Below are 24816 nucleotides of genomic sequence, written 5' to 3'. Positions count from 1 at the left end.
GGCCAACCCACACTAGGGGACAGAGAGAGAGGAAGAACAAGAGCCCAGTAGCTAAACTGGAGGATTATATTCTGGACTATCTGTTAGATTTTCATTTATAATCTGTCTGGAGAATCTGGCTATAATGTTGACCAAGTTCAAAACATAAAGCACAAACAAGAAAGGTATACCAAACCATTTTTTAATTAAGCTTCAAGAAAAACGAAATTAAATGAAATAGCAAAACACAGATGGGTAATTACTTATTGTTTATTCTCCTCTTACAAAAAGACACTTGGAACAAATAAATATAAAATGGTATATGTCTTGTTTAGCAATGGGCAAATATAAGTTTTCTTGGCATTCTCCACAGGAATAAACTAATGAAGCTTTCAAAAGTACACTCATCCTATCCACCTCCCACCTTCTTCTATAAAACAGTCAATTCTACAATTTTTAACAACGGATTCTCAAAATAAGTAATTTAAGACTGACTCAGGGACTAAGACATCTGAATCAAGTTAAAAATATATGTGTAATATGATGCTGCCCAGAAACCTCTAATTCAACTAATAAATATTATTACAGTTTTTCATTTTTTAATAATTTGTATGACTAAAGAGTCTGTTCTGTTCAAATCTGCATGGCAAATAAAATAAACAGAAAGCAGAGTACAATATATACACTTTTCTGTCCTAAGGGAAAACATTAAGTACCGGTATACTTAACATACAGTGAACATGCCATGTATTTTCTCAAAGCCAACAAAATCCTGATTTCCTATCCCTTGAAGGTGATGTAGCAGAGAGCAAACAAATACCCAAATCATTTGTGACCAAATTTAGCTAATAAAATTAGCTAAAAAAACAATATACACAACAACACACCAGAGTCTGAGTAATGATGAATATCCAACTGTATTTGTTTCACTAAAATTTATCTTCAGGCTAATACCTGAAGAGTTTTGCTAATACTTACAATTAAATATTCTTCTTTAATGATTTATGTATCAAGTGGAAATATGTACAATAGCTGTTTCAAACAAGAAAAAAAGGGGGTAATTCTTTTCCCCTGCCCTTTAAATAAAATATTTTTTTAAATCCATTTAAAGTAATTTCTTACTTGGTGCTTTATAACCACTTGCTATCATTTTAAAAGGAGACCATTTTAAAAGGCAGAAAAGAATATAAAATGTTTAAAGGGTCACCATCAAAATAACCAAATGGATTTCAAATTTACTTTTGTAAACTTTCTGTACTACCTAGATCTTGTACTAATTAATTACACTTTATTGGATTCCCTGTAATGTTAAAAACATGAATCTTTTTTTTTTTTGGCCATGCTGCACGGCTTGCTGGATCTTAGGTCCTTGACCAGGGATTGAACCCAGGCCCTTGGCAGTGAAAGCGTGGAGTCCTAACCATTGGACTGCCAGGGAATTCCCAAAAACATGAATTTAAAAAAGGAAAAACTGGCTTTTAGATTTTAAAATAAGCCCCTTCCTCCTCCACAGCTACCCTTCAAATATTTTAAGCAGAAAATTAATCTGGTTGCTTCAGAGGCTGATGTAATTTTTGCTTAAAACAATCCATATTAACACTTCAAACCTTTTAGGACCAATATCAAATTCAATATCCAAAAGATTTATTCACTCTGAGGGTGCGTGGAAGCTGGAAGTAAAAAACGTCAGTACAAATAGAACCACACATAAGAAAAAGCACCTAAAGATGGAGGAGAGACAGCTCTGACATCCTGTCAGTGGCAAACCATGATTGTGTGTTTCCATGGACATAACACCTTAAGTTCTCCAAAAACCTAGTTTATTTGTTTCTATGTCTGAAACGTTCTTTAAACTTCAAAAGCCAATTAAAATTTAGGAGGGTAATTTTTTTTTTAATTTCTGGGTACAGATCATTTGAGATCAATTTCCTAGGAGGCAAGTCATGACTCTCCAGAAGTGTGAATAAACATCAAAAAACCCAAGGTAAAGAGCCACTACATCAACGTGAACAATTAGGAATCATATGAAAGTCAAAAGGTGTTACGATTCACTGATTTAAAGTAACTTCCTCGTGGTAGAAGATAGTGTTTCATGATAGATACACGTTATGGCCACTGCTTCTGAGAGATACACACATCACCCCCTACTGGTGAGACCCCACTTTGTGACAATTTAGAAATCTGAATTTAACTCCAGAAGATATAAATTTCTGGAATATGAATTTGAAGACAGAGAGTACAACAGCAGTTGAGTGGAAACTGCCTGCGACACTCTTTTATTTATTTATTTTTCCTTTAAGGCTACAGAAAATCTGCACATAGACAAGGCAATTAATTCTCATAATAAAAATACCCCCTCCAAATAGCCCCAAGGTCTCCAGTCGGATTCCACGGTCAGTATATGTTGTAATAAATTCTATTCCACAGGTGTACATTCTTTTGAGTCTGCAGGGTTAGGATCAATTCTTTCTGGAAATATTAGCTTCTCACAAACTGCCTCCTTTATCGGCAAATACTGTGATATTTCATTAGGTTCCGTGAAGAGGGAAGGTGAAACATGCTAGGAAATACATAAATCATATTAGCATATATTAAATTACTGCACTGATAGTTTTGAAAATGCTTTCGTTCAAGCATTCCTAAAGCATGCTAATTTTAAAATGAGATGCCATATATATATATATATATAGATAGAGAGAGAGAGAGAGAGAGAGAGAGAGAGAGAGAGAGCGCGCGCGCGCGCGCGCACATCATCAGGTGTTCCTAATAATATCAGGTATCTCTTGTTACTGACTCAGCTCTGTTACTAGATGGTTTCCTCAAAGATCATAGGAATATATCATTTATAATGCTCCCATAAATGTTCTAAGAATTTAATACATCTTAATCTAATCCCTTTTTCCTGTTATTTTTGTACCTTGAAAGCACTAGCCTTCAGTTAGATGCCAATATGTGGTCTACAAGAGACCCTATGTAACTTTTCTAACCTATGTATATTCTATATATAGACAGAAATAAACATTAAGAGTGAATAAAAAAATCAAGTTAGCAGGAAGGTATCAATTTTTAAACAACCCATTATCAAATGCTATAGACTTGTAGAAACCCTTTACAAGTCCCAGGGGAGCAAAAAAAAGCAGGGGAGATTATGCCCCCAAAAGTAAGTCATGGAAAGAACATCCTATTGCAGCTCCACCACCAACTAGCTATGTGACTTGGAGTCACACCTCTGGGTCTCAGTTTTTCCAAAATAAAATGTGGAAATTGGATTGGACGATGGTTAAGGTACCTAACACTCTAACTGTAATTGAGGTAAGTTCCAGAAAAAATACACTCCAATAGGATTTCTCCTATAGAGCCCTATTAGGTAAATGAATGGATTTAGGGATGTAGATTTGGTGGATGGGTGGGGCATGGGGGAATACCATACTTAAAATAAAACATTAAAATTTAACTTCTAAAAACTGATATTTAAATACTGTACCATTAAATTAGCAATTTTGCTCTCTCGTGATGTATATTCTCGTAACATGTAGGTCTTGTCAGCCTATGTTTAAAAATCAAAAAAATTGCAATAAATTTATTTATATTGATTAACAAAATCCTATTAAACAGAACTGCCCACATTTTAGAACAGGTTGTGAAAGTACCATTAAGTCTGATAAGAACATCTAATTCTACAGTGAGATAACTAATTCAAGAATTCTGAATTCTGAATTCCAATCTCTGTAAATCACATTAATATCTGATACGCATATGTAAACAGATTTAATAATTATCATGTAAGAAAAACACAAGCAAAGGTTTTACTTTGAAAGAAAATGTGTATGTTTGTAAATGAGATATGCAAGAGATTTTAATATTACTTCAAGTTTGGAACTACATCTTTTCCTTAAGCTATATTACCATCTACCTACATAACTGTGGCTACTTTTATGTTCCTCCCCAAAAAAGTTTAAACAAGTTTTATTCTTTCCCATTTCTAATAAATTCTTATCAAATTGTTTATTTACAGCCACTTTTTTGGTACTTCAGTTTTCCCATTTAAGACTTTTTAAAATGAGGTTTTAGAAAGCAATTTATTACAATTTGTTTTTTTGGTAAAACATTATTTAATAAAAGAAAAATCACAAGATTATGCTCCCTTAAAGTTTCAATCTTTTATATCAACAAAACAGATTAATGCTCATTGTTAAAAAAAAATCAAATACTATAAACGTATAGAGTATAAATCATCAGCAATCACAATCTCCACAGATAACACTATCCTTAACATTTAGAAATCTCTACATAAAATCTCATATAGATTCATACTTGCATCTTAAAAGTCAACATTAATATGCGCATCTTTCCAAATCAGTTAAACAACTTTCTGCCATTAATTTTAATGGTTGCATATTTTTCTACTATATGGACTGTAAAAAATTAATAAACAGAAACCTCAATTAAATAGATTTGGGAGACTAGAATGGGGAGCTCTCATACCCAGCAATCATAGCAGAGCCCAACAGAAAAAAGAAAGACTCCTCTTATTTCCTGGCAAGGACTCAACCAATGGAAAGTCATGGATTCTCTGTTTACTGTAGCACTCCCATTTTCCTTTTCCTCTCTATAAAAGCATTCTCCTTCCCTTGCCGTGTGGGGACTTGCACATGGCTCACCATGGTTACAGACCTGAATTGCAATTTTCTGCTGATCCCGAATAATTCCAACTCTGCTGGAGAAATATCTGGCAGTCTATTTGTTGTAGGCCAACAGGATATAAATGGCCATTTAACCAATGCTCATTCAATGGGCATTATAGCGCCTTCCTTCTTTCCTTTTAGCTATTATAAACAATAGCATTGCCATGAATATTTTATATATACAACTCTATACAGCTGCCTGATTAATATTTGTGGGTTACTGTATGTAAGAATCTTTTGAGGATAAATTCTGAAAAAAAAATCAATATCGTTGAGTTAAAGTATAAGCATTTCTAAAAATTTAGATTTCATTTTTTCTGAGGGAGTAAAGTATAGCTTATTTTTAGTACTTTACTATTACTTTTAAAAAGAAAAAGATCCATCACAGTGACCATGTTATTTCAAAAGAAAAAGAAAGTGCAGGATTTAGGAAAATACCAATCCAATCACATCCTACTGGGCTTAAATTCCAGTTCTGCCACCTATTAACTGTATAACTTGGGCAAGTTCCTTAATCTCTCTTTGCCTTAGTTGCCTCAGCTGTAAAACAGAGATAATAATAGCATCTATTTCATAGGGTTGTTAGGAGAGTTAACTATTACTACGATTACCCTGACTGATAGTGCTGGTTTCTTCTTTCATTCGTCATTCTATGTGATCACAAATATGACATTAAAAATTCATTCAAAAAGGATAGGCTGCTATAAAGCTACAAGAAGAATTTTCATGACTCAATTTAAGCCTCCCCCCTAGTTTCTTCACTTATTTTTTTAAAAACTTCATATGTTAACAGTTCCTTGAAATGGAGCACAGAGCTTTCAAATATTAAAACAACTATCAAAATAATTGTATAATACAAATTTCTGGAGGCCATGAGATTGGTATTTCTAATATCAGGACATTACATAAACAACACATACTACAAAAATGTAAGAGTTAAGGGACAGTTTTCTTAAAGAGATTAAGTTTAAGAGGTTTTTAAAAAGCATCAGACTCCCCTTTACCAGGGAGTGTCTTTTGGAAAACATGTTCAACTCATAGAACTTTTGGAAAAGAAGATTTAATGTTTCGATAACTGTGCAGTCAACAGTGAATATGACACACCCAATCTTAAAGGTTAGACAAATAGCCATATAATATAAAGCACTACTGAATTTCAAACTGTCAGACTGACAACGTAACAACATGAACAAGCTCAACGTCAATTAGTACTTTCATTAAATGAGAATAGATACCTCATGGTAAAGTCTCGTGTCATTCATCCTAATAAGCACCCCATCAATTCTCAAGAAAAACCGCAACAGCAAGAAAAAGCTAGAAGGCATCACTCTCTGGAAAAGAAAAACGTAAAAAGTGTTTTATGAAAATTAAATATTTTATTACTTTGCTGAAAGAAAAAACATTTTTAAGACATCGGAGGAAGGCTGAATTAGCCCTATATAAAACTCTCTGAACTAGAGGTTCTTTGCCCTAGCGCCAACCAAGGCTCAAAACCTTGTTTATACTACGTAACATACTGGTTTCAGTTTCCTACAATAGAAAAATATTTTTTCTAGGTCAAAAGATAATGAGATTAAAAAGATTTAAAACTCACCTAAATAATGTGAAAAAAATAATTGTACTTATAGTAAATGTCAATACCAGTAACATCAAAATGAAAGAACAACCTAGTTCTTTGCTGCTACTCATCTTTTATTAACTTTACATAAAGACAAGAGGGCTTTAATGGTATGCTCTAATTCAGTGCAACCAATTAAGTACTATTTCATACTGCCAAAGTCTGGTTTATGAGATCATTATAACACGTTCTTAACATCTTTGATCTGTGTCACATCCATGTATTTCTATTTTCCAAGTATTACCACTGAAGAAAGTCAGAGTTAGTGGAGAGTGGGTCCTGGTGGCAGGGAGGGAGGGGATGGATGAGGTGTGGGGTCTTCAGGTCTTTCAAAAGAATATCCCTCATGGGAGTGCTGTCAGAAACACGGCTACCCCTGTTTCTCCCCTTCAATCTACAGCCTGCAAAACATCCACAACTCAACAAAAGTATACCTCTGCCCAACTCAACAGGACACTGGAGAATTCCACACATCTGTATATCTAAAGGTGGGTGGACTGGAACACATGGAGGAGGCGGAACCAAGGGAACAGTGAAGTCGGTGCCTGCAATCCCAGCCCTATGACCGAGACGGATGAGCCCACAGCTCCAGAAAACCCAGTAGCAGCAGGAGAACCAGCACACATGACTTTGGTCTCCCAACTGTGGGAGTGCCCGTGGCCACAGGTAACTGGGAAGCAGTGGCAGTGGGGCCTGGGACCCTGTCCCTCCCACAGCCCTGGCCCCCCATCCACAGTAGCAGAACCCTTATGACATTCAACATGGTGGAGGAGCCTGCACAACCCTGCTCCCCTCCAATTATCCTCCTCTTCCCGCAGAGCCTGTGTCTCAGGGGATCCCAGACACAAGGGAAGAGCCTACCATCCTCATGACATAGCAGCTCCGGCAGAAGCAAAGCAGCAACTACCCCAGAGGCACAAGAAGTGACAAAGAAGGCATGGAGCCACACCTCTTACAAAGACAGTGGGGGCTGGAAAGTGCCAATTCTCAAAAATAACCAGAGGTAGCACAGATAAGAGAAACCAAAAGCTTGTGTTACAGCACCACCTACCAAAAAACAAAAGAAAGCACTCTCACTTCTAACCTGTCATTTAACTTCAAATGCACAAGCAGAGGAACATTTCATTAAGCACCATGAAGAACCACAGTAATACTATACGACAAAAAGAAAATGACAAATCTCCAGAAACCAAACTTAAAAGTCACAGAATATTTCAATCTAAGTGATAGAGAATTCAAAGTAGCTATCATGAAGAAACTGAACGAGATACAAGAAAACTCAGACAGGCAGTTTAATGAGCTCAGAAATAAAATTAATGAGCAGAAGGAATACTTTACCAAGAAGACTGAAACTCTAAAAGACCAAACAGAAGTTCTGGAGCTGAAGAACTCAATAAACAACATGAAGAATGCATTAGAAGACACTGGAAATAGAGCACAGCATATGGAAGAGCGTATTAGTGAGCTCAATGGTAGAAATCTAGAGATGATACAAGTAGAAAAGGAAAGAGAAATAAGATATTTTAAAAATGAGAAAATTCTACAAGAGCTCTGTGATTCTTTTAGGAACTGGATAATGGGTATCTTAAAAGAAGAAGAGATGGAGAAGGGAGCAGAGAGATTATTTAAAGAAAGAACAGCAGAGAACTTCCCAAACCTGGAGAAGTAACTGGACATACAAGTCCATGAAGCTCAGAGAACACCTAACCACCTCAATGCAAAAGACCTTCTCCAAGACATAATATTAAAACTGTTGAAAGTCAATGACAAAGACAGAATTTTAAAGACAGCCATGGAAAAAAGGATAGTAACTACAAAGGATCTCCCATTAGGCTATCAGCAGATCTCTCAGCAGAAACCCTACATGCCAATAGGGAGTGGAATGACATTCTCAAAATATTGAAAGACAAAAATTGTCACCCAAGAATACTCTATCCAGCAAAGTTGTCATTCAGATATAAAGGAGAAATACTTTCCCAGACAAACAAATGATGAGGAAGTTCATCAACACTAGATGAACCTGCCTTATAAGAGATGTTAAAAGGAGCTCTTTTACTAGAAACAAAACAGCAAAAATACACAAAACTTTGAGCAAGGTGATAAATAGACAGAACCAGAGAATTGCAACTGTTTATCAGAATAGGTTGTAAAGAAAGCAGAAAAATAACTATCGCTATCTCAGTTTGGTAACAAACTCACAACATGAAAAAGGATAATTTGAGACAACAAAAACATAAAAAGGGAAGAGGAAAAGGACAGAATTTATACAGGTAAAAGAAGGTGAGATGCTATCGGCAGGAAAAGGACTATTTTCTCTAGGAGAGGTTTAATAAAAACCTCAGGGTAACCACAAAACATAAACATAGAGCAGAGATACAGAACAGAAAGAAGAGGAATTTGAGAAAGGTTTAATAGAGAATCACCAACACAAAATGGCAAACAGAAACACAGGGAAAAACAATAGAAATATAGAGCAACCAGAACACAAAAGATAAAGTGGCAGGACTAAATCCTCATCTATCAATAATCACACTAAATGTAAATGGATTGAATTCACCAATTGAATGACAGAGAGTGGCTAGATGGGTTAAAAAACAAGACCCAACTATATGCTGCCTCCAGGAGACACCACTTAGCTCTAAAGAGATATACAGGCTAAAAGTAAAGGAATGGAAGATAGTCGATGCAAACAGAGCCAAAAGAAAGCAGAGGTATCCATGCTCATATCAGACAAAATAGACTTCAAGCCAAAAAGGTCAACAGGAGACAAAAATGGACAGTATCTAACCATAAAGTGGACAATTCATCAAGAAGATATAACGGTGATTAACATGTATGTACCTAACAGATAAGTACCAAAATATATGAAACAATTAACAGACCTAAAGGGAGAAATTGGCAGCAACACTAATAATAGCAGGGGACTTTAACACCCCTACTATTAGCGGCCTTAAATAAAACATTAGACTAGATGGATTTGATAGAATTGTACAGAACACTCCATCCAAATGCAGCAGAATACACATTCTTCTCAAGTACACATGGAATTTTCTCAAGGATAGAACATACGTTGGGACACAAAACAAGTCTCAATAAATTTAAGAAGACAAATCAAGCATCTTTTCCAACCACAACAGAATGAAACTACAAATCAACTATAAGAATAAAACTGGAAAAATCACAAATATGTATAGACTGAACAACATACTACTGAAATATTACTATTAGATCAATGAAGAAATCAAAGGAGAAATCAAAAATTACCTGAAGACAAATAAAAATGAAAATACAACATACCAAGATCTACAGGATACAGCAAAAGTAGTACTAAGAGGGAAATTTATAGCAATACAGACCTACCTCAAGAAACAAGAAAAATCTCAGCAATCTAACCTTACACCTAAAGGAGCTAGAAAAAGAAAAACAAATAAAGCCCAGAGTTAGTAGAAGGAAGGAAGTAATAGAGACAAGATTGGGCACATTCAGGGTGGTATGGCTGTAGACGGAAGGAAGTAATAAAGAGCAGAGCAGAAATAAATGAAATAAAAACTAAAAAGATAATAGAAAAGATCAATGAAACTAGGAGCTGGTTCTTTGAAAAGACAAACAAAATTGACAAACCGTTAGCTAGACTCACTAAGAAAAAGAAAGAGAAGGCCCTGATGAACGAAAGAGGAGAAATAACAATGGACACCACAAAAATACAAAGGATTATAACAGAATATTATGAACAGCTATACACTAACAAATAGGACACCTAAAAGAAATAGACAAATTTTTAGAATCATACAAACTTCCAAGACTGAATCGTGAAGAAATAGAAAATGTGAATAGACCAGTCACTAGTACAGAGATGGAAAGAGTAATCAAAAAGCTCCCAAAAAACAAAATGTCCAGGACGAGACAACTTCACAGCTAAATTCTATCAAATATTCAAAGAAGGGGCTTCCCTGGGGCGCAGTGGTTGAGAGTCCACCTGCCAATGCAAGGGACACGGGTTCGTGCCCTGGTCCAGGAAGACCCCACATGCCACGGAGCGGCTAGGCCCATGAGCCACGGCTGCTGAGCCTGCGCGTCCGGAGCCTGTGCTCCGCAACAGGAGAGGCCACAACAGTGAGAGGCCTGCGTACCGCAAAAAAAAAAAAAAAAAAAAATTCAAAGAAGATTTAATATCTATCCTTCTCAAACTATTCCAAAAAACTGAAAAGAAGGGAACACTTCCTAACTCATTTTTCAAGGTCAACATCATGCTGATACCAAAACCAGACAAAGACACTACAAAGAAAGAAAATTACAGGCCAATAACTCTGATAAACATAAATGAAAAAATCCTCATCAAAATATTAGCAAAATGAAATCAACAATACAGCAAAAGGATCATACACCATGATCAAGTGGGATTTATTCCAGGGATGCAAGGATGGTTCAATATATGCAAATCAATCAATGTGATACACCATATTAACAGAATGAAGGAAAAAACCATATGATCATCTCAATAGATGCAGAAAAAGTATTTGACAAGATTCAACACCCATTTATGGTTAAAAAAAAAAAAAACTCTCAAAAAAGTGGATAGCAAAGGGACGTACCTCAACATAAGAAAAGCCATATATGACAAACCCACAGTTAACATCATACTCAATGGTGAAAAATTGAAAGCTATCCCTCTAAGATCAGGAAAAAACAAGGATACCCACTCTCACCATTCTTATTCAACATAGTACTGGAAGTCCTAGCCAGAGCAATTAGGCAAGAAAAATAAATAAAAGGCATCCAAATTGGAAAGACAAAAAGTAAAACTGTCACTATCTGCAGTTGACATGATTTTATATACAGAAAACTCTAAAGACTACATACACACACACACACAAAAAAACTATTAGAAATAATAAATGAACACAGCAAAGTTGCTGTGTTCAATATACAAAAATCTGTTGCATTTCTATGTGCTAATAATGAGCTGGCAGAGAAATTAAGAAAACAATCCCATTTACAATCACAACAAAAAGAATAAAATACAACTTGTCAAAATTTCCTTATTACAGGGCTTCCCTGGTGGCTCAGTGGTTGAGAGTCCACCTGCCGATGCAGGGGACACGGGTTCATGCCCCAGTCCGGGAAGATCCCACATGCCACAGAGCAGCTAGGCCCGTGAGCCATGGCCGCTGAGCCTGTGCGTCCGGAGCCTGTGCTCCACAATGGGAGAGGCCACAACAGTGAGAGGCCCGCGTACCGCAAAAAAAAAAAAAGTCCTTATTACATAAAGCAATCTACAGATTCAATGCAAGCCCTATCAAAAGCCCAAGGACATTTTTCATAGAAATAGAACAAAAAATTCTAAAATTTATATGGATCCACAAAAGACCCTGAATAGCCAAAGCAATCCTGAGAAAAAAGAACAAAGCTGGAGGTATCATGCTCCCTCTTTTCAAACTATATTTCAAAGCTATAATAATCAAAACAGCATGGTATTGGCAGAAAAACAGATATATGAATCAATGGAACAGAACTGAGAGCCCAGAAATAAACTTACACATATATGAATCAATGGAACAGAACTGAGAGCCCAAAAATAAACCTACACATATATGGACAATATATGACTAAGGAGCAAAAAATAAACAATGGAGAAAGGACAGTCTTGCCAATAAATGGTTCTGGGAAAACTGGACAGTCACATACAAAAAAAAAAAAAGAAAAGAAAAGAAACTACAGTACTATCTCACACCATCACAAAAATTAACTCAAAATGGATTAAAGACTTGAATGTAAAACCTGAAACCATTAAATTCCTAGAAGAAAACATACGCAGTATGCTCTTTGACATTGGTCTTAGTAATATCTTTCTAGATATGTCTCCTCAGGCAAGGGAAACAAAAGTAAAAATAAACAAATGGGATTACATCAAACTAAAAAGCTTCTGTACAGCAAAGGAAACCATCAATAAAACAAAGACATCGAATGGAAGAAGATATTTGTAAATAATATATCTGATAAAGGGTATAATATTCAAAATATATAAAGACCTCGTAAAACTCAACAACCAAAAAACCAGACAACCCAGTTAAAAGATGGGCAGAGGAGATGAACAGACATTTTTCCAAGAAGACATACAGATGGCCAATAGGCACATAAAAAGATGTTCAACATCACTAATTATTACAGAAAAGCAAATCAAAACCACAATACAATGAGAAATCACCTCACACCTGTCAGAATAGGTATTATAAAAAAGATAAGAAATAACTGTTGGCAAGGATATGGAGAAAAGGGAAGAGTCGTACACTATTGATGGGAATTTAAATTGGTGCAGTAACTATGCAAGACAGTATGGAGATTCCTCAAAAAATTAAGAATAGAACTACCATATTAACCAGCTATCCCACGTCTGGGTATCATCTAAAGAATATGAAAACACTGCTCTGAAAAGATATCTGCACCCTCGTGTTCACTGTAGCATTATTTACAATAGCCAAGATATGGAAACAACTTAAATGCCCATTAACAGATGAATGGATAAAGAAGATGTGGTATATATATAGAATGGAATACTACTCAGCCATAAAAATAGATGAAAGCTTGCCATCTGCAATAACATGATGCACACTGAGGGTATTATGCTACATAAAATAAGTCAGATGGAGAAAGACAAATACAGCATGATTTCACTCATATGTGTAATATAAAAAATAAACAAACAAAAACAAAGTAAGTGAATAAACCAAACAAACAAAAACAAACACATAGATACAGATAACAGAGTAGTGCTTACCAGAGGGGAAGGGGTTGGGGGGAGGGCAAAATGGGTAAAGGGGAATCAACTGTATGGTGACGAATGAAAAATAAATTTTTGGTGATAAGCATGTTGTAAAGTATGCAGAAGTAGAAATACAATGTTGTCCACATAAAGCTTATATAATGTTATAAATCATTGTTACATCAATAAAAAAATTAAATTTTTTTAAAGACTGACATAAATTGGTGTGTGACAAGTACATATTAATTCATTACTGAATTCTGTCTAATCATCAGGGAAATGCAAATCAAAACCACAGTGAGATACCACCTCACACCTGTCAGAATGACTATCATCAAAAAGAACACAAATAACAAATGTTGCCAAGAATGAGGAGAAAAGGGAGCACTCGTACACTGTTGCTGGGAATGTAAATTGGTGTAGCCACTGTGGAAAACTGTATGGAGGTTTCTCAAAAAACTAAAAATAGAACTACCATATGACCCAGCAATTCCACTCCTGGGTTTATACCCAAAAAAACCCAAAAACACTAATTTGAAAAAATACATGCACTCCAGGGAACTCCCTGGTGGTCCAGTGGTTAAGACTTCGCCTTCCGATGCAGGGGGTGCAGGTTTGATCCCTGGTCGGGGAGCTAAGATCCCACATGCCTCGCGACCAAAAAAACAAAACACAAAACAGAAGCAATATTGTAATAAAGTCAATAAAGACTTTAAATATAGTCCACACCAAAAAAACTTTATAAAAAAAGAAAAAGAAAAAATACATGCGCTCCAATGTTCATAGCAGCATTGTTTACAATTGCTTAGATATGGAAGCAACCGAAGTTTCCATCAACAGATGACTGCATAAAGAAGATATGGTAATATATATACAATGGAGTACTACTCAGCCATAAAAAAGAATGAAATTTTGCCATTTGCAGCAACAAGGATGGACTTGGAGTGCATTATGGTATGCACTCCATACCATTATGGTATGGTGAAATAAATCAGACAGAAAAAGACAACTGCCATATGATATCACTTACATGTGGAATTTAAAAAATACAACAAACTAGTGAATGTAACAAAAAGGAAGCTGACTCACAGATGTAGAGAACAAACCAGTGGTTACCAGTGGGGAGAAGGGATGGTGGGGGGAACACAGGGGTAGAGTATTAAGAGGTACAAACTATTAGGTATAAAGTAAGCTACAAGGATATACTGTACAACATGGGGAATATAGCCAATATTTTATAATAACTATAAATGGAGTATAACCTTTAAAAATTGTGAATCACTATAGTGTATACCTGTAACTTATATAATATTGTACATCAACTATACTTCAATAAATTTTGTTTAAATAAAAGAGAATTGTGTCTACTTTTGAACATATTTGAAAGTTTTATAATGAAGGATTAGTAAAAAAAAAAAAGAATACATTTGACCATTTACTAAATAAATACTATTGTCTACTAAGTGTCAAGTTCTTATTATAGTAGGTCTTGGATTTATACAAATGAAATACAATCTCAATTCTCAAGAAGTTTATCAAAGAGGGAAACAGTCAGACAGACAAAATGATGTGGTAGCTGCTATAACAGAGGTACACACAAGGTTCAATAAGCACTCAAAGAAATAAGTAGCTAAGCCTGCTGAAGAAAATCAGAGAAGGCAATCTTTGAGCTGACCATGAAAAGAAAAGCTGGGGTGGGAAGAAGAATTCTAGAAAGAGGAAATAGTACGTACCAAAAAAAGAAAAAAAGTACTGGGGCATGAAATAGTAAGATACATTCAGGGAACTGCTTGTAATTCCAGATAAGCACAGGGCAATGTTAATGAAGAAAGAAGAAATAACAAGGATAACCCAGTAACCAAAGTAGCTTTACTGCCCGGAGAGTCACCAGCCACAGGCCAACCTCTCCTGCCCTAGGACCTTTCAATACCCTGTTCCCTGACTTGGAGCTGTTCTCCTGGCTAACGCTTACTTGTCCTTCAGATCTCAGAATAAATGTCACTTCTACGAGGAGGCCTTTCCTACTGTTTCATAATCACAGAGATTTCTTGTTATTCTCTCTCATAGTTCTCCATCACAAATGAATGAACATACCTGTAACCGTATTCATTTATGTGTTTACTTGCTTAAGGCCTCTCTCCTCCACTTGGCTGTAGGCTCCACAACAGTGGGAATACCTGCTTTGTTCATCATTGTGTCCCTATTGCCTAAAAAAGTTGCTAGCACACAGCAGGTGCTCATTAACTATTGGCTGAATGAAATAGAGGCTAGAAGCTCTTTGATGGAGAAAAGGCTCTGAGTCAAACTGTATTCTGCAGGTTAACAACAACAGACTTAAAAGCAAGACTTACGGTAATGAAGAGCTAGAGGAAGAACCTGACTTATGATAACTTAGTATCACAACAAATTGAGAAGCACATCATTAGCACTGACAGAGTGCTGTTTGTAATTATTGGAAAGACTTATTTGCAACATTTCTTCAGATTTCAAAATTAATTATTAACAGTCATACTGGACATAACACGTGAAGCAAGTTGAAGTATCGTTTCAGCATGGCACAATGGGGAGACTAAGAATAAGGGACCAAGTTCTAGTCCCAATTCTACAATTCAGCTGTATATTTTAAGGCAGTAGTTCTCTCCAAGGAGACGTTTGGAAATTTGAGGGTGTTTTTCGTTGTCACAAAGATGAGCAGCCAATACTAGCAATTAGCAGTTAAAGACCAGAGACATCAGATGTTCTGTAGTACCCAGGATGATCCTTTACAACAAAGTCCAATTCTGCATCCCACAAAACCATCAAATATCTCACCTGGCATTTATGTGGGTGAAAAAAAACCTGATTTATAATTATCTGACATTTGAACCTAATTCCATTTTACATATAAATATAAAATTCACTCAATTTCCAGGAAGGCAATTACCTTGTAAATCAAGGGAAGATTATACTTTGTTTTATTTGACACTTCACTAAGAGTTGTTCACCACTTTGAAAAATTACATCACTGATGACAGTCCCGATTGTGTTATCTGAGTCACTGACTGATACCTGGCATATCTGTCAGCCTACACTTGTAGCTGTCACATTCACAGTGATTTAGTATGCAAATATAAGTATCTGACTACTTATACAGTCATACTATGCATTTACATATTGAAATTCCTATCATTTTACTCTAAATCAATTTTTAAATTTCCCTTTTATCTTATAATTAGAACATTATGTTGATTTATTAGAAAGAAGGTGGCTTATATTATCTATGAATTTCTTTCAGGTTAGTAAAAGGTAGAGGGTGCTTAAAGTATTTGGTTAAAAAAAAAAAAATGGAGCAATGGGTCCGATAAGGTTGAGAACAACCAACTTAGAGCAAGTTTCTGAACCACCCAAAGTCTTCTCTTTCACCTACAAAGATAAGGGATGTAAAGAAACAATCTCTTGGGCCCTGTGTCTGTAAAATATGACAATTCTATGGGACTACGCGTCCAATAAAAGCTACCTCTGTACAAGCATTGTAGAATTCTCTGTACACAGAGATGAAAGATATGTCACTGCCCAGTATACTTGGACTCTAAATAAAACATGGGAGAAGGCAGACAATGTTCACTCTTGACTCTACTCAGCATGGAATTAACCACTAGCTGTTAAAGCCATTACAGAACATCACAGTGCTGCCAGTATTTGGTAGATAGGAAATTAATTTTCTTTGAAAGTTAAAAACTAACATTAGCACAAAAAGAGCTTCTCTTTAAGTCTCTGTTAGAGCACAGCCCTACAAGCTGTAAGCCCTAACAAGAAAGTAGGTTAAGACACAAAATCCTAACCTAAAAACAAACATTGCTGAGAGAAGCTAATTTAGAAATACAAAAGAAAATTAATTTCTGAAACAAATATCTCCTAATTAGATATAGGTAATGCCACTCACACAAAGTTATCAAAACTCATAATAAACTCAATGAAGCAAATCCAAAATATCCCAGGCCTCATGGTGCACAGAGCTCTAAATCCACTCTTTCTCACTAGGGAACTGTACCACAAAGAAATTATGATTATTTTTTAATAAAAGTTGTCTGGGTTGAAATTTGAAGGTGGAAAACACACTTTAAAACCTGAAACAGTTAAATAAATTAAGAGAATCTAAAAGGCTCAATCCAACAATATCAAGAATCTAAAGTACGTTATTTTGTTTATTTAAGCATCTTCCACATTTCAACAGCATTTTTCAGAGTGTTTTATAGTTATTATGGAAACTGGAAAAACAAACATTCGTAATCAACTACTTTGCAGTTCTAATAACTTTTTAGCCGTCCTCCGGCCAAGGTTAAAACACCAAATAAAAGCAATGTATCTATTCTTTGTCCTATAGTGTTAAAAAAACAACTAAATCTCTAATGTGCCTAGGAATTCTGATAAAACTCCAGGTTTAGGAATCACTGGCATAGAGGCTGACTTAACTGCATCCTGTTCTCCCTTCCTCCTATCACTATGGAAGAAGCATCTCTCTCTCTTAAGGCTAGTCCTTCTACTGATGATCTAGATCCTAAAAGATTATGAACAAAGGCAGAGAGACAAACGTATCCATTGTATGACTGATGTAGGGCAAGTTACTTAATATTTCTGAAAATAAGAATAAGTATTCACTGCATAGAATTTTCAGGAGGATTAAATCAGATAATATAGATAATTATCTAGCATGGTATCTGTGAGATAATAGAGAATCATACACTGTTCTCTACCCCTGGTTTCTGAAATAGGACTTCTGAAACCCTTATAAATCCCTAACCGATAAGAGCACTAGAAGCAAGCAGCTTTTGTTCCAATGAGGTGACTCTGGGTGGGCTCCTGGATGGGAGCTGGTACCCAGAAAGGCCAAGCCATGATTATAAGCTCGGAATTTCCAGGCCCACCTCCACTCTCCAGAGAAGGGAGAGGGGCTAGAAATGGAATTACTAATTGATCATGCCTATGTGAAGAAGCCTCCATAAAATCCCAGTGGCGTGCGATTCAAAGAGCTTCCAGGCTGGTGAACACACCCACATACTGGAAGGACAATGCACCTCTACTCCACAGGGACAGATGCTCCTAGGCTTAGGACCTTCCCAGACTTCATTCACCCTATGTATCTCTTCATCCGTATTCTTTAACACAGCCGTCCCCAACCTTTTGGCACCAGGGACCAGTTTCGTCGAAGACAATTTTTCCACGGACCGGTGCGGGGGGCGGGGGGATGGTTTGGGGATGATTCAAGCGCATTACATTTATAATGCACTTTATTTCTATTATCATTACATTGTAATATATGATGAAATAATTATACAACTCACCATAATGCAGAATCAGTGGGAGCCCTGAGCTTGTTCTCACTTGCCACTCACTGATAGGGTTTTGATATGAGCCTGCAAACAATTGATTTATTATGGTCTCTGGGCAGTCAGACCTCTCTGCTAATGATAATCTGTATTTGCAGTCACTCCCCAGCGCTAGCATCACCATCTCAACTCCACCTCAGATCATCAGGCATTAGATTCTCATAAGGAGCGTGCAACCTAGATCCCTTGCGTGCGCAGTTCACAGTAGGGTTCGCGCTCCTATGAGAATCTAATGCCATCGCTGATCTGACAGGAGGCGGAGCTCAGGTGGTAATGTGAGCAATGGGGAGTGGCTGTAAATACAGATGAAGCTTCTCTCACTCACCCGCCCCTCACCTCCTGCCGTGCAGCCCGGATGGGGACCCCTGCTTTAATATTTTCTTTAATAAACCGGTAAACATAAGTGTTTCCCTGAGTTCTATGATCTGTTCTAGCAAATAATCAAATCCAAAAGGAGAATGTCATGGGAATCTCCAATTTGTAGCCAAGTCCAACAGAGATTGTGGGTAACCTGGGACCTACTACCTGCTATTGGCATCTGGAGGGAGGGCAGTCTCATGGGACTGAGTGGGACCTGACGTTATTTCCACGTAGATAATGTCAGAACTGGATTAAATTGTAGGACATCCAACTGGTGTCACAGAATTGCTTGGTGCTGGGAAAAAACTCACACATCTGGTGTCAGAAGTGTTGTGAGTGGGATAGTAGTGTGAGAGTAAAGGAGAAACACAGGAGAAGACTGGAGTTTTTCCAATGAGTCTCACATACAGCAAAGGCCCAAAGCCTTCCTCTTCCTCCCATACTCATCCTCAGAAACCTCACTCCAGCCATTTTCACCCCTTTCTCTACAAGTCTACAAGTGAGTCCTTCCTGTACCTAAACATGCTAAAGTCTTCCCCATATTTAAAAACACAAACACACACGTTCCTCTGTCAACCTCATGTTCTCTCTTAGCTATATCTATTTCCCCTCCTATATCAGTAAGCTTTAGGAAAGTTTGGTCTTTATCTACACTTTGTCTCCACCTCCACATCTTTTATTTACCCCCTAAGTATGTAACTTACCTTGATCTTGCCACAGTGAAGAACAATATCCTAATTGCTAAAACCAATAAACAAATGTTTTAGTCTAGCAGTCCCCATCCCATTCTAAGCTTATTAAGATCTCTTTTCAGCATACTGACCTCCACGCCAACCTTGAGAAGTTCTACTCCCTTCGATTCCCAGGCACCACATTCCTGGTTTCTCACCTACATCCATATTTACCAGCCTAATCTTTGCTTCTATAGCAAAGAACTTCATTTGTCCATACCCTATTGCCTCTAAGCCAGAAATTATGGCATTTATTTTATTTACAGCAATATCTGTTACATTCTGAGAAAGAAACCAACCCAGAAAGGAAATTCACTATTCTAATGAAATCCTTCCAGGCATTCTTAAAATGGAACCCTATCACATACTTTTTAAGAGTTACACTAGGTAAGAAGAAAGCATTTTAAGATGATGTTATGCTTCAGCTTGAGACTTACTATTTATTCTGATACACACATAATACATTTATGCCCATACCCTCTCCAACTCCTTCAGCTGCAAAAAACAAGTGCTCCCTACATACCTACTCACTTGTATACACTGTAGACTATCTACCCACTCGGATACAAATGCACATCCAGATATGCAAACTCATAATGAACATTCAACATAGTCAATTCCATAGGTAGGCAGACAAGTGGAAAGGTACATGACTGGATGAGCTGGAGAATGAACAAATCTAAATGACAAGAGATAAACTGGGGGAAAACTATAGGTGAACAAGGAACAATCATCTAATGCTAGAATAATGATATATGTTAGATGGTACAAAGAAAACTTTGTCACTAATTAGTGTCACAACCTTAGATAAACTAACATTTTGGGCCTCATCTACAGAGGCTAGACTAAATGATTCTCTAAAAATTCATTACAATTCCAAAATCCTATGATTCTACAGAAAAACTCAGCTTAAAACACACTTATTGCTGCTTTTGACTTATTGTTTTCATTCTTTATTATTATTTAAATCACAGTATCCATAATCGTGCTCCAAGAACAATGTTTGATGCTGGGGTCCTTGTCTTTGGCAGTCGTTATGATAAGTGCTATAATAGAGGGGTTAAAAAAAAAGTAAAAAGGGCTTCCCTGGTGGTGCAGTGGTCGAGAGTCCGCCTGCCGATGAGGGGACACAGGTTCGTGCCCCGATCTGGGAAGATCCCACATGCCGCGGAGCGGCTGGGCCCGTGAGCCATGGCCGCTGAGCCTGCGCATCCGGAGCCTGTGCTCCACAACGAGAGAGGCCATAACAGTGAGAGGCCCGCATACCGCAAAAAAAAAAAAAAAAAAAAAAAGTACCATATAGGAGTATGGTAAAGGGATATTTGACTCTGCCTAGGGGAGCTGTGGAAGGCCTTATAGAGGAGGTGATATTTTAGCTGGATCTTAAGGATAAGGCATTTAATAAAAAGTTTCAGTTGAAGTTTCTCTGGAAAGTGTTAGAAACCCAATTATAACCTAATAGTAAACAAATAGGGGGTCTATTTATTATTCTTTTTTAGCATCTTCCACCAATAACACTGTTAATGGAAGTAGTCTGTCCTCCACTGGTAGAAAAGAATACAAAAAAAAAAAGAAGGAATTAACACTTGTCATTTCTGTTTTCCACTTCCATGCTGGAGACTAAAGTGTATTTTAACAGGGCACTGAAAATCTGACACATGGGTGACTTTTTAAAATGACATCCAGGGGCTTCCCTGGTGGCTAGGAATGCATCTGCCAATGCAGGGGACACGGGTTCGAGCCCTGGCCCAACAAGATCCCACCTGCCACAGAGCAACTAAGCCCGTGCACCACAACTACTGAAGCCCGCACGCCTAGAGCCCGTTCTCCGCAACAAGAGAAGCCACCGCAATGAGAAGCCCACGCACCGCTACGAAGAGTAGCCCCTGCTCAACGCAACTACAGAAAGCCTGCGTTCAGCAACAAAGACCCAATGCAGCCAAAGATAAAAAAATAAAATAAAATAATTTAAAAAATAAATAAATAAAATAAAATGACACCCACTGTGCTGTCTGCAGATCCTTTCAATTATCATTTTTAATTCAGAAATGTGAAAATTGAGTCACAGTTTTCATTTAAATTAAATAATAAACAGCAAAGTAGCCAGACAGGTCTACAAAAAAATGATTTGCTAAAGTCTTAACAATATACAAAATATACAGAATACAATATATAAAATATGTAAGATTTCGTGAATTTTATGATGGATATTAACAAGATGTATTCTAGACCCAAGTGAAACTTTGCATGACATCACGTTAAGATGGTATGATTTCAAGTTAGTCTTGTATTTCTGACCAATGGTAAAAATGGAAGAAGTTAATTTTAAACACATCCACAATACTCACAATTTTCACACTCAGGCTTGAAACTCCATGATCATGAAGTTCATCCTCAAACAGGAGAACTTCTTCAAAAAACTTAATCTGTTCCCTGGCTTTCAATTTCTCTGTATCTATATGATCTGTTGTAGGTACAACCTAAAAGAAAAAATATAAGAAGGGGCACATAAAAAAAAAAAATTTAGACAGCTTTCCTACCAGTATTTTCTGCATAGCCAGAACACCCGGTTCTAAATTTGGGTGTTATCAGTAGACACGAAAAACGAGATACAAGCCTTGTCCCTGAAAAACCTAAGATGTCTGATATTATAGCTTCACAACACAAAGAGTCAAAATTCATCGTCTTTCATATGAAAATCATTAAACAGAACACATTAAAATCAAGTGCTCTATTGTGGCTATGAGAAAATTAACCATCTGAAAATTAGTCAATGTGATGAACTACTACTATCATAGAAGTTCAAAGCAGTTTTGTGCCATAAAAGTCTACTTTTACGACATTTATTTGGAACTTAAAAAATTTTTTTCCCATTAGAATGATCGTATATATTTTAGATCCACAAATCTACAAACAAAGGTGCTTTAAATTCTGAGGTAAATAAGAACTTTCAGAGAAATTCTAAGGGAAACTCGTAGCATTCCAAAGGGCTGTAGAGGATACCAGCTATTTTTTCCAAAGTATTATTTTGTAGCCCCCGGACACAAACATACATAACCCAACAAAAGCACCAACAATCTCAAGGCAGGTCACGTCAGTAGCTCACTAAATCCAAGTATCTCCTAATAGTAACACGAAAGTATGATTTGTGATACCATTCTTTACTACATTCAATTTCACTACAAAATGTTCAGCTTTTCAATTCTTTGACATAGTTGTAACATAAATAAACACAACAATGCTTGTCAAACCATAAGAATTCAGTAAATGGTAGCTATTATTTTACTTTACTTAGCAGCTATGACTAGGTCATTTGTTTGACTCATGCATAGAATTAAGAAATGAAGAGTAGTTTCAGAAAACTGGACAAGAATTAGAAAAATATGATACGGATGTCCAAGAGATTACATAGATTTTGTGGGAAAATGATCTTAGGGAGTATTAAGTGATGCAGAGGGGGAAAAGGTTGCTATGAAAGAAACTAGCAGTTTGTATGTGATTCCCAAGAGGTGAAAAAAATGTCCATAGTTCTTCCATGTTTACCTACAGATAACATTTTAGCCCTCTGCAATTTTATTCCAACATGAGACCACACGTGAAGGTGAAATTCGGAATGGGGAAGGAACGTGAGGGATAGGGATAGGGCAGCATATATAATCAGTCCCTTGCATCACTTGCATGTTTGTGATCTATTTAAGACCAACGTTGGTGCCTCTAGGATTCCCTAAGAGCATAAAACTTTAGTTACTATTAAATAAACACAACTTCTAAATTCCTTACTTTTTAATTAGTTTTAGTTCAAAGGAACACATCTGAAAATCCTCCTTATAGATACATCTGACTTCCAAAAAATTAATCATTACATGAATTTTCTCATTAGTAAATGGCTACTTCACTAATATTTCATATATGCCTTCAGTAAGTGATTGGTGAACATGAATCCATCAGTTTTGCCAGTTACTTGTTCTTATAAAATGTTTGAAAGAGAAAGACAAAAAATAATTAGATAACACATGGATTAGGGAAATTCAATATATTTATCTATATACAATCTTCTTCATTCATAAGGACAAATATGTTTAAAACTTTGTATTTCTCTGCCTTTTCTCTTCCTCAACTCCACTTATCTCCTCCCTGAACGCAAGCATCTGAAAAGAAAAGGTAAAACAGCTACACTTAAGACATATGGAACATTTCTGGCTTCTGGTATTGTCAAAATAAGTAACCTGGACAAACCCTCTTGCTGAAGACAATTTAAAAAGCTGGATGAAAAAACAAAAACTTCTTAAAAGCATTATATGGTCAAGGCACTAAAGAATGACTGGACTGATATCTGGAAGAGGACTGGAGCCCAGAAAAGTGAAACTACGGTTCAACCGTAGGTGAGCCTACGGTTTTCCAGCTTTGGCCTTGAGGCATCAGCAATGACTGGACAGAGGAGAGGCTGAGCTCTGCTGGCGCCATAATTGCTCAGTATTCACTAAGGGCAGAGGCCTTGGAGAATTCCTTGCCCTGCTCCCAATTTTGGGATAACATCTCAAAGTGCTATGCTGGCTGCAGAGCTTCTTATATTACACGCCCAGTAAACCTCAAACCCTGGCCCCATACCAGAGGTTAGCAAACTAAGACATCCAAGCCAATGTGGGCTGCCACCTATTTTTGTATGAACTGCAAGCTGAGAATCCTTTTTACATTTTTGAAATGACTGGGGGAAATTTTTTCTTAAGAATATTTCATGTCACATAAAAATTATATGAAATTCAAATTTCCATGTCCATAAATAAAATTTTACTGAGAAACAGCTATACCCATTCGTTTGCATATTGTCTATGTCTGCTTTCGACTACAGCAGCACAGCTGAGTAACTGCAACATAAACTCTATGGTCCTCAAAGCCTGCAATACTTACTATCTGGTCCTTTACAGAAACCGTTTGCAAACCTATGCCCTTGACTATGAATGCCGTCAGCTGCCCACCAGAAATAAACAAAAATCTTCTGTGGAGGAAAAACAGGATTCAAAGAAAAATAAGAAAGCATATTAGGAGTCTAGACACCATAAATCGGAACCAACAGAAATAACAAGACAATAAAAGACACTGGGGACTCTAGATGTTGAAAATATGAGGCCCAAACTGTAAAACAACAATGCACACTAGTTTCAAGGAAATAAAAGCTAAGGTTGAAAATTTCAAAAGATACTAGGAAATATTTTTTTAAAAGAACTATGATCGGGAAGGGTCCTGCTTGGAGGTGCTCACAATGTTCTATTTCTTTTCCTGGGTGGTTGCATTTTTCAGTTCATTAAACTCTACCTTC

At 36.6% G+C, this 24816-nt stretch overlaps 1 protein-coding gene across 4 annotated transcripts in view; it reads right to left on the bottom strand.

Moving 5' to 3' along the window:
• Positions 1 to 233: 233 nt before the first annotated feature.
• Positions 234 to 24816, bottom strand: part of TIPRL (TOR signaling pathway regulator) — a 36324-nt gene continuing 11741 nt past the window's right edge. For 3 of the 4 annotated variants that reach the window (XM_067728564.1, XM_067728561.1, XM_067728562.1), the window contains exons 4-7: positions 21848 to 21979; positions 5900 to 5995; positions 3464 to 3526; positions 234 to 2539 (exon numbers count right to left, since the gene is read on the bottom strand). In XM_067728564.1, coding sequence (XP_067584665.1) covers positions 2396 to 2539; positions 3464 to 3526; positions 5900 to 5995; positions 21848 to 21979 — 435 coding nt within the window. In that variant the 3' untranslated portion in view covers positions 234 to 2395. The remainder of the gene's footprint in view (positions 2540 to 3463; positions 3527 to 5899; positions 5996 to 21847; positions 21980 to 24816) is intronic. The other variant, XM_067728565.1, reaches the window with a different exon arrangement.

This window comes from Pseudorca crassidens, chromosome 2, assembly GCF_039906515.1.
Source record: "Pseudorca crassidens isolate mPseCra1 chromosome 2, mPseCra1.hap1, whole genome shotgun sequence".
Taxonomy (NCBI): domain Eukaryota; kingdom Metazoa; phylum Chordata; class Mammalia; order Artiodactyla; family Delphinidae; genus Pseudorca; species Pseudorca crassidens.
The sequence above is the reverse complement of the archived record's forward strand: the minus strand, read 5'-3'. Positions and strand labels throughout refer to the sequence as shown.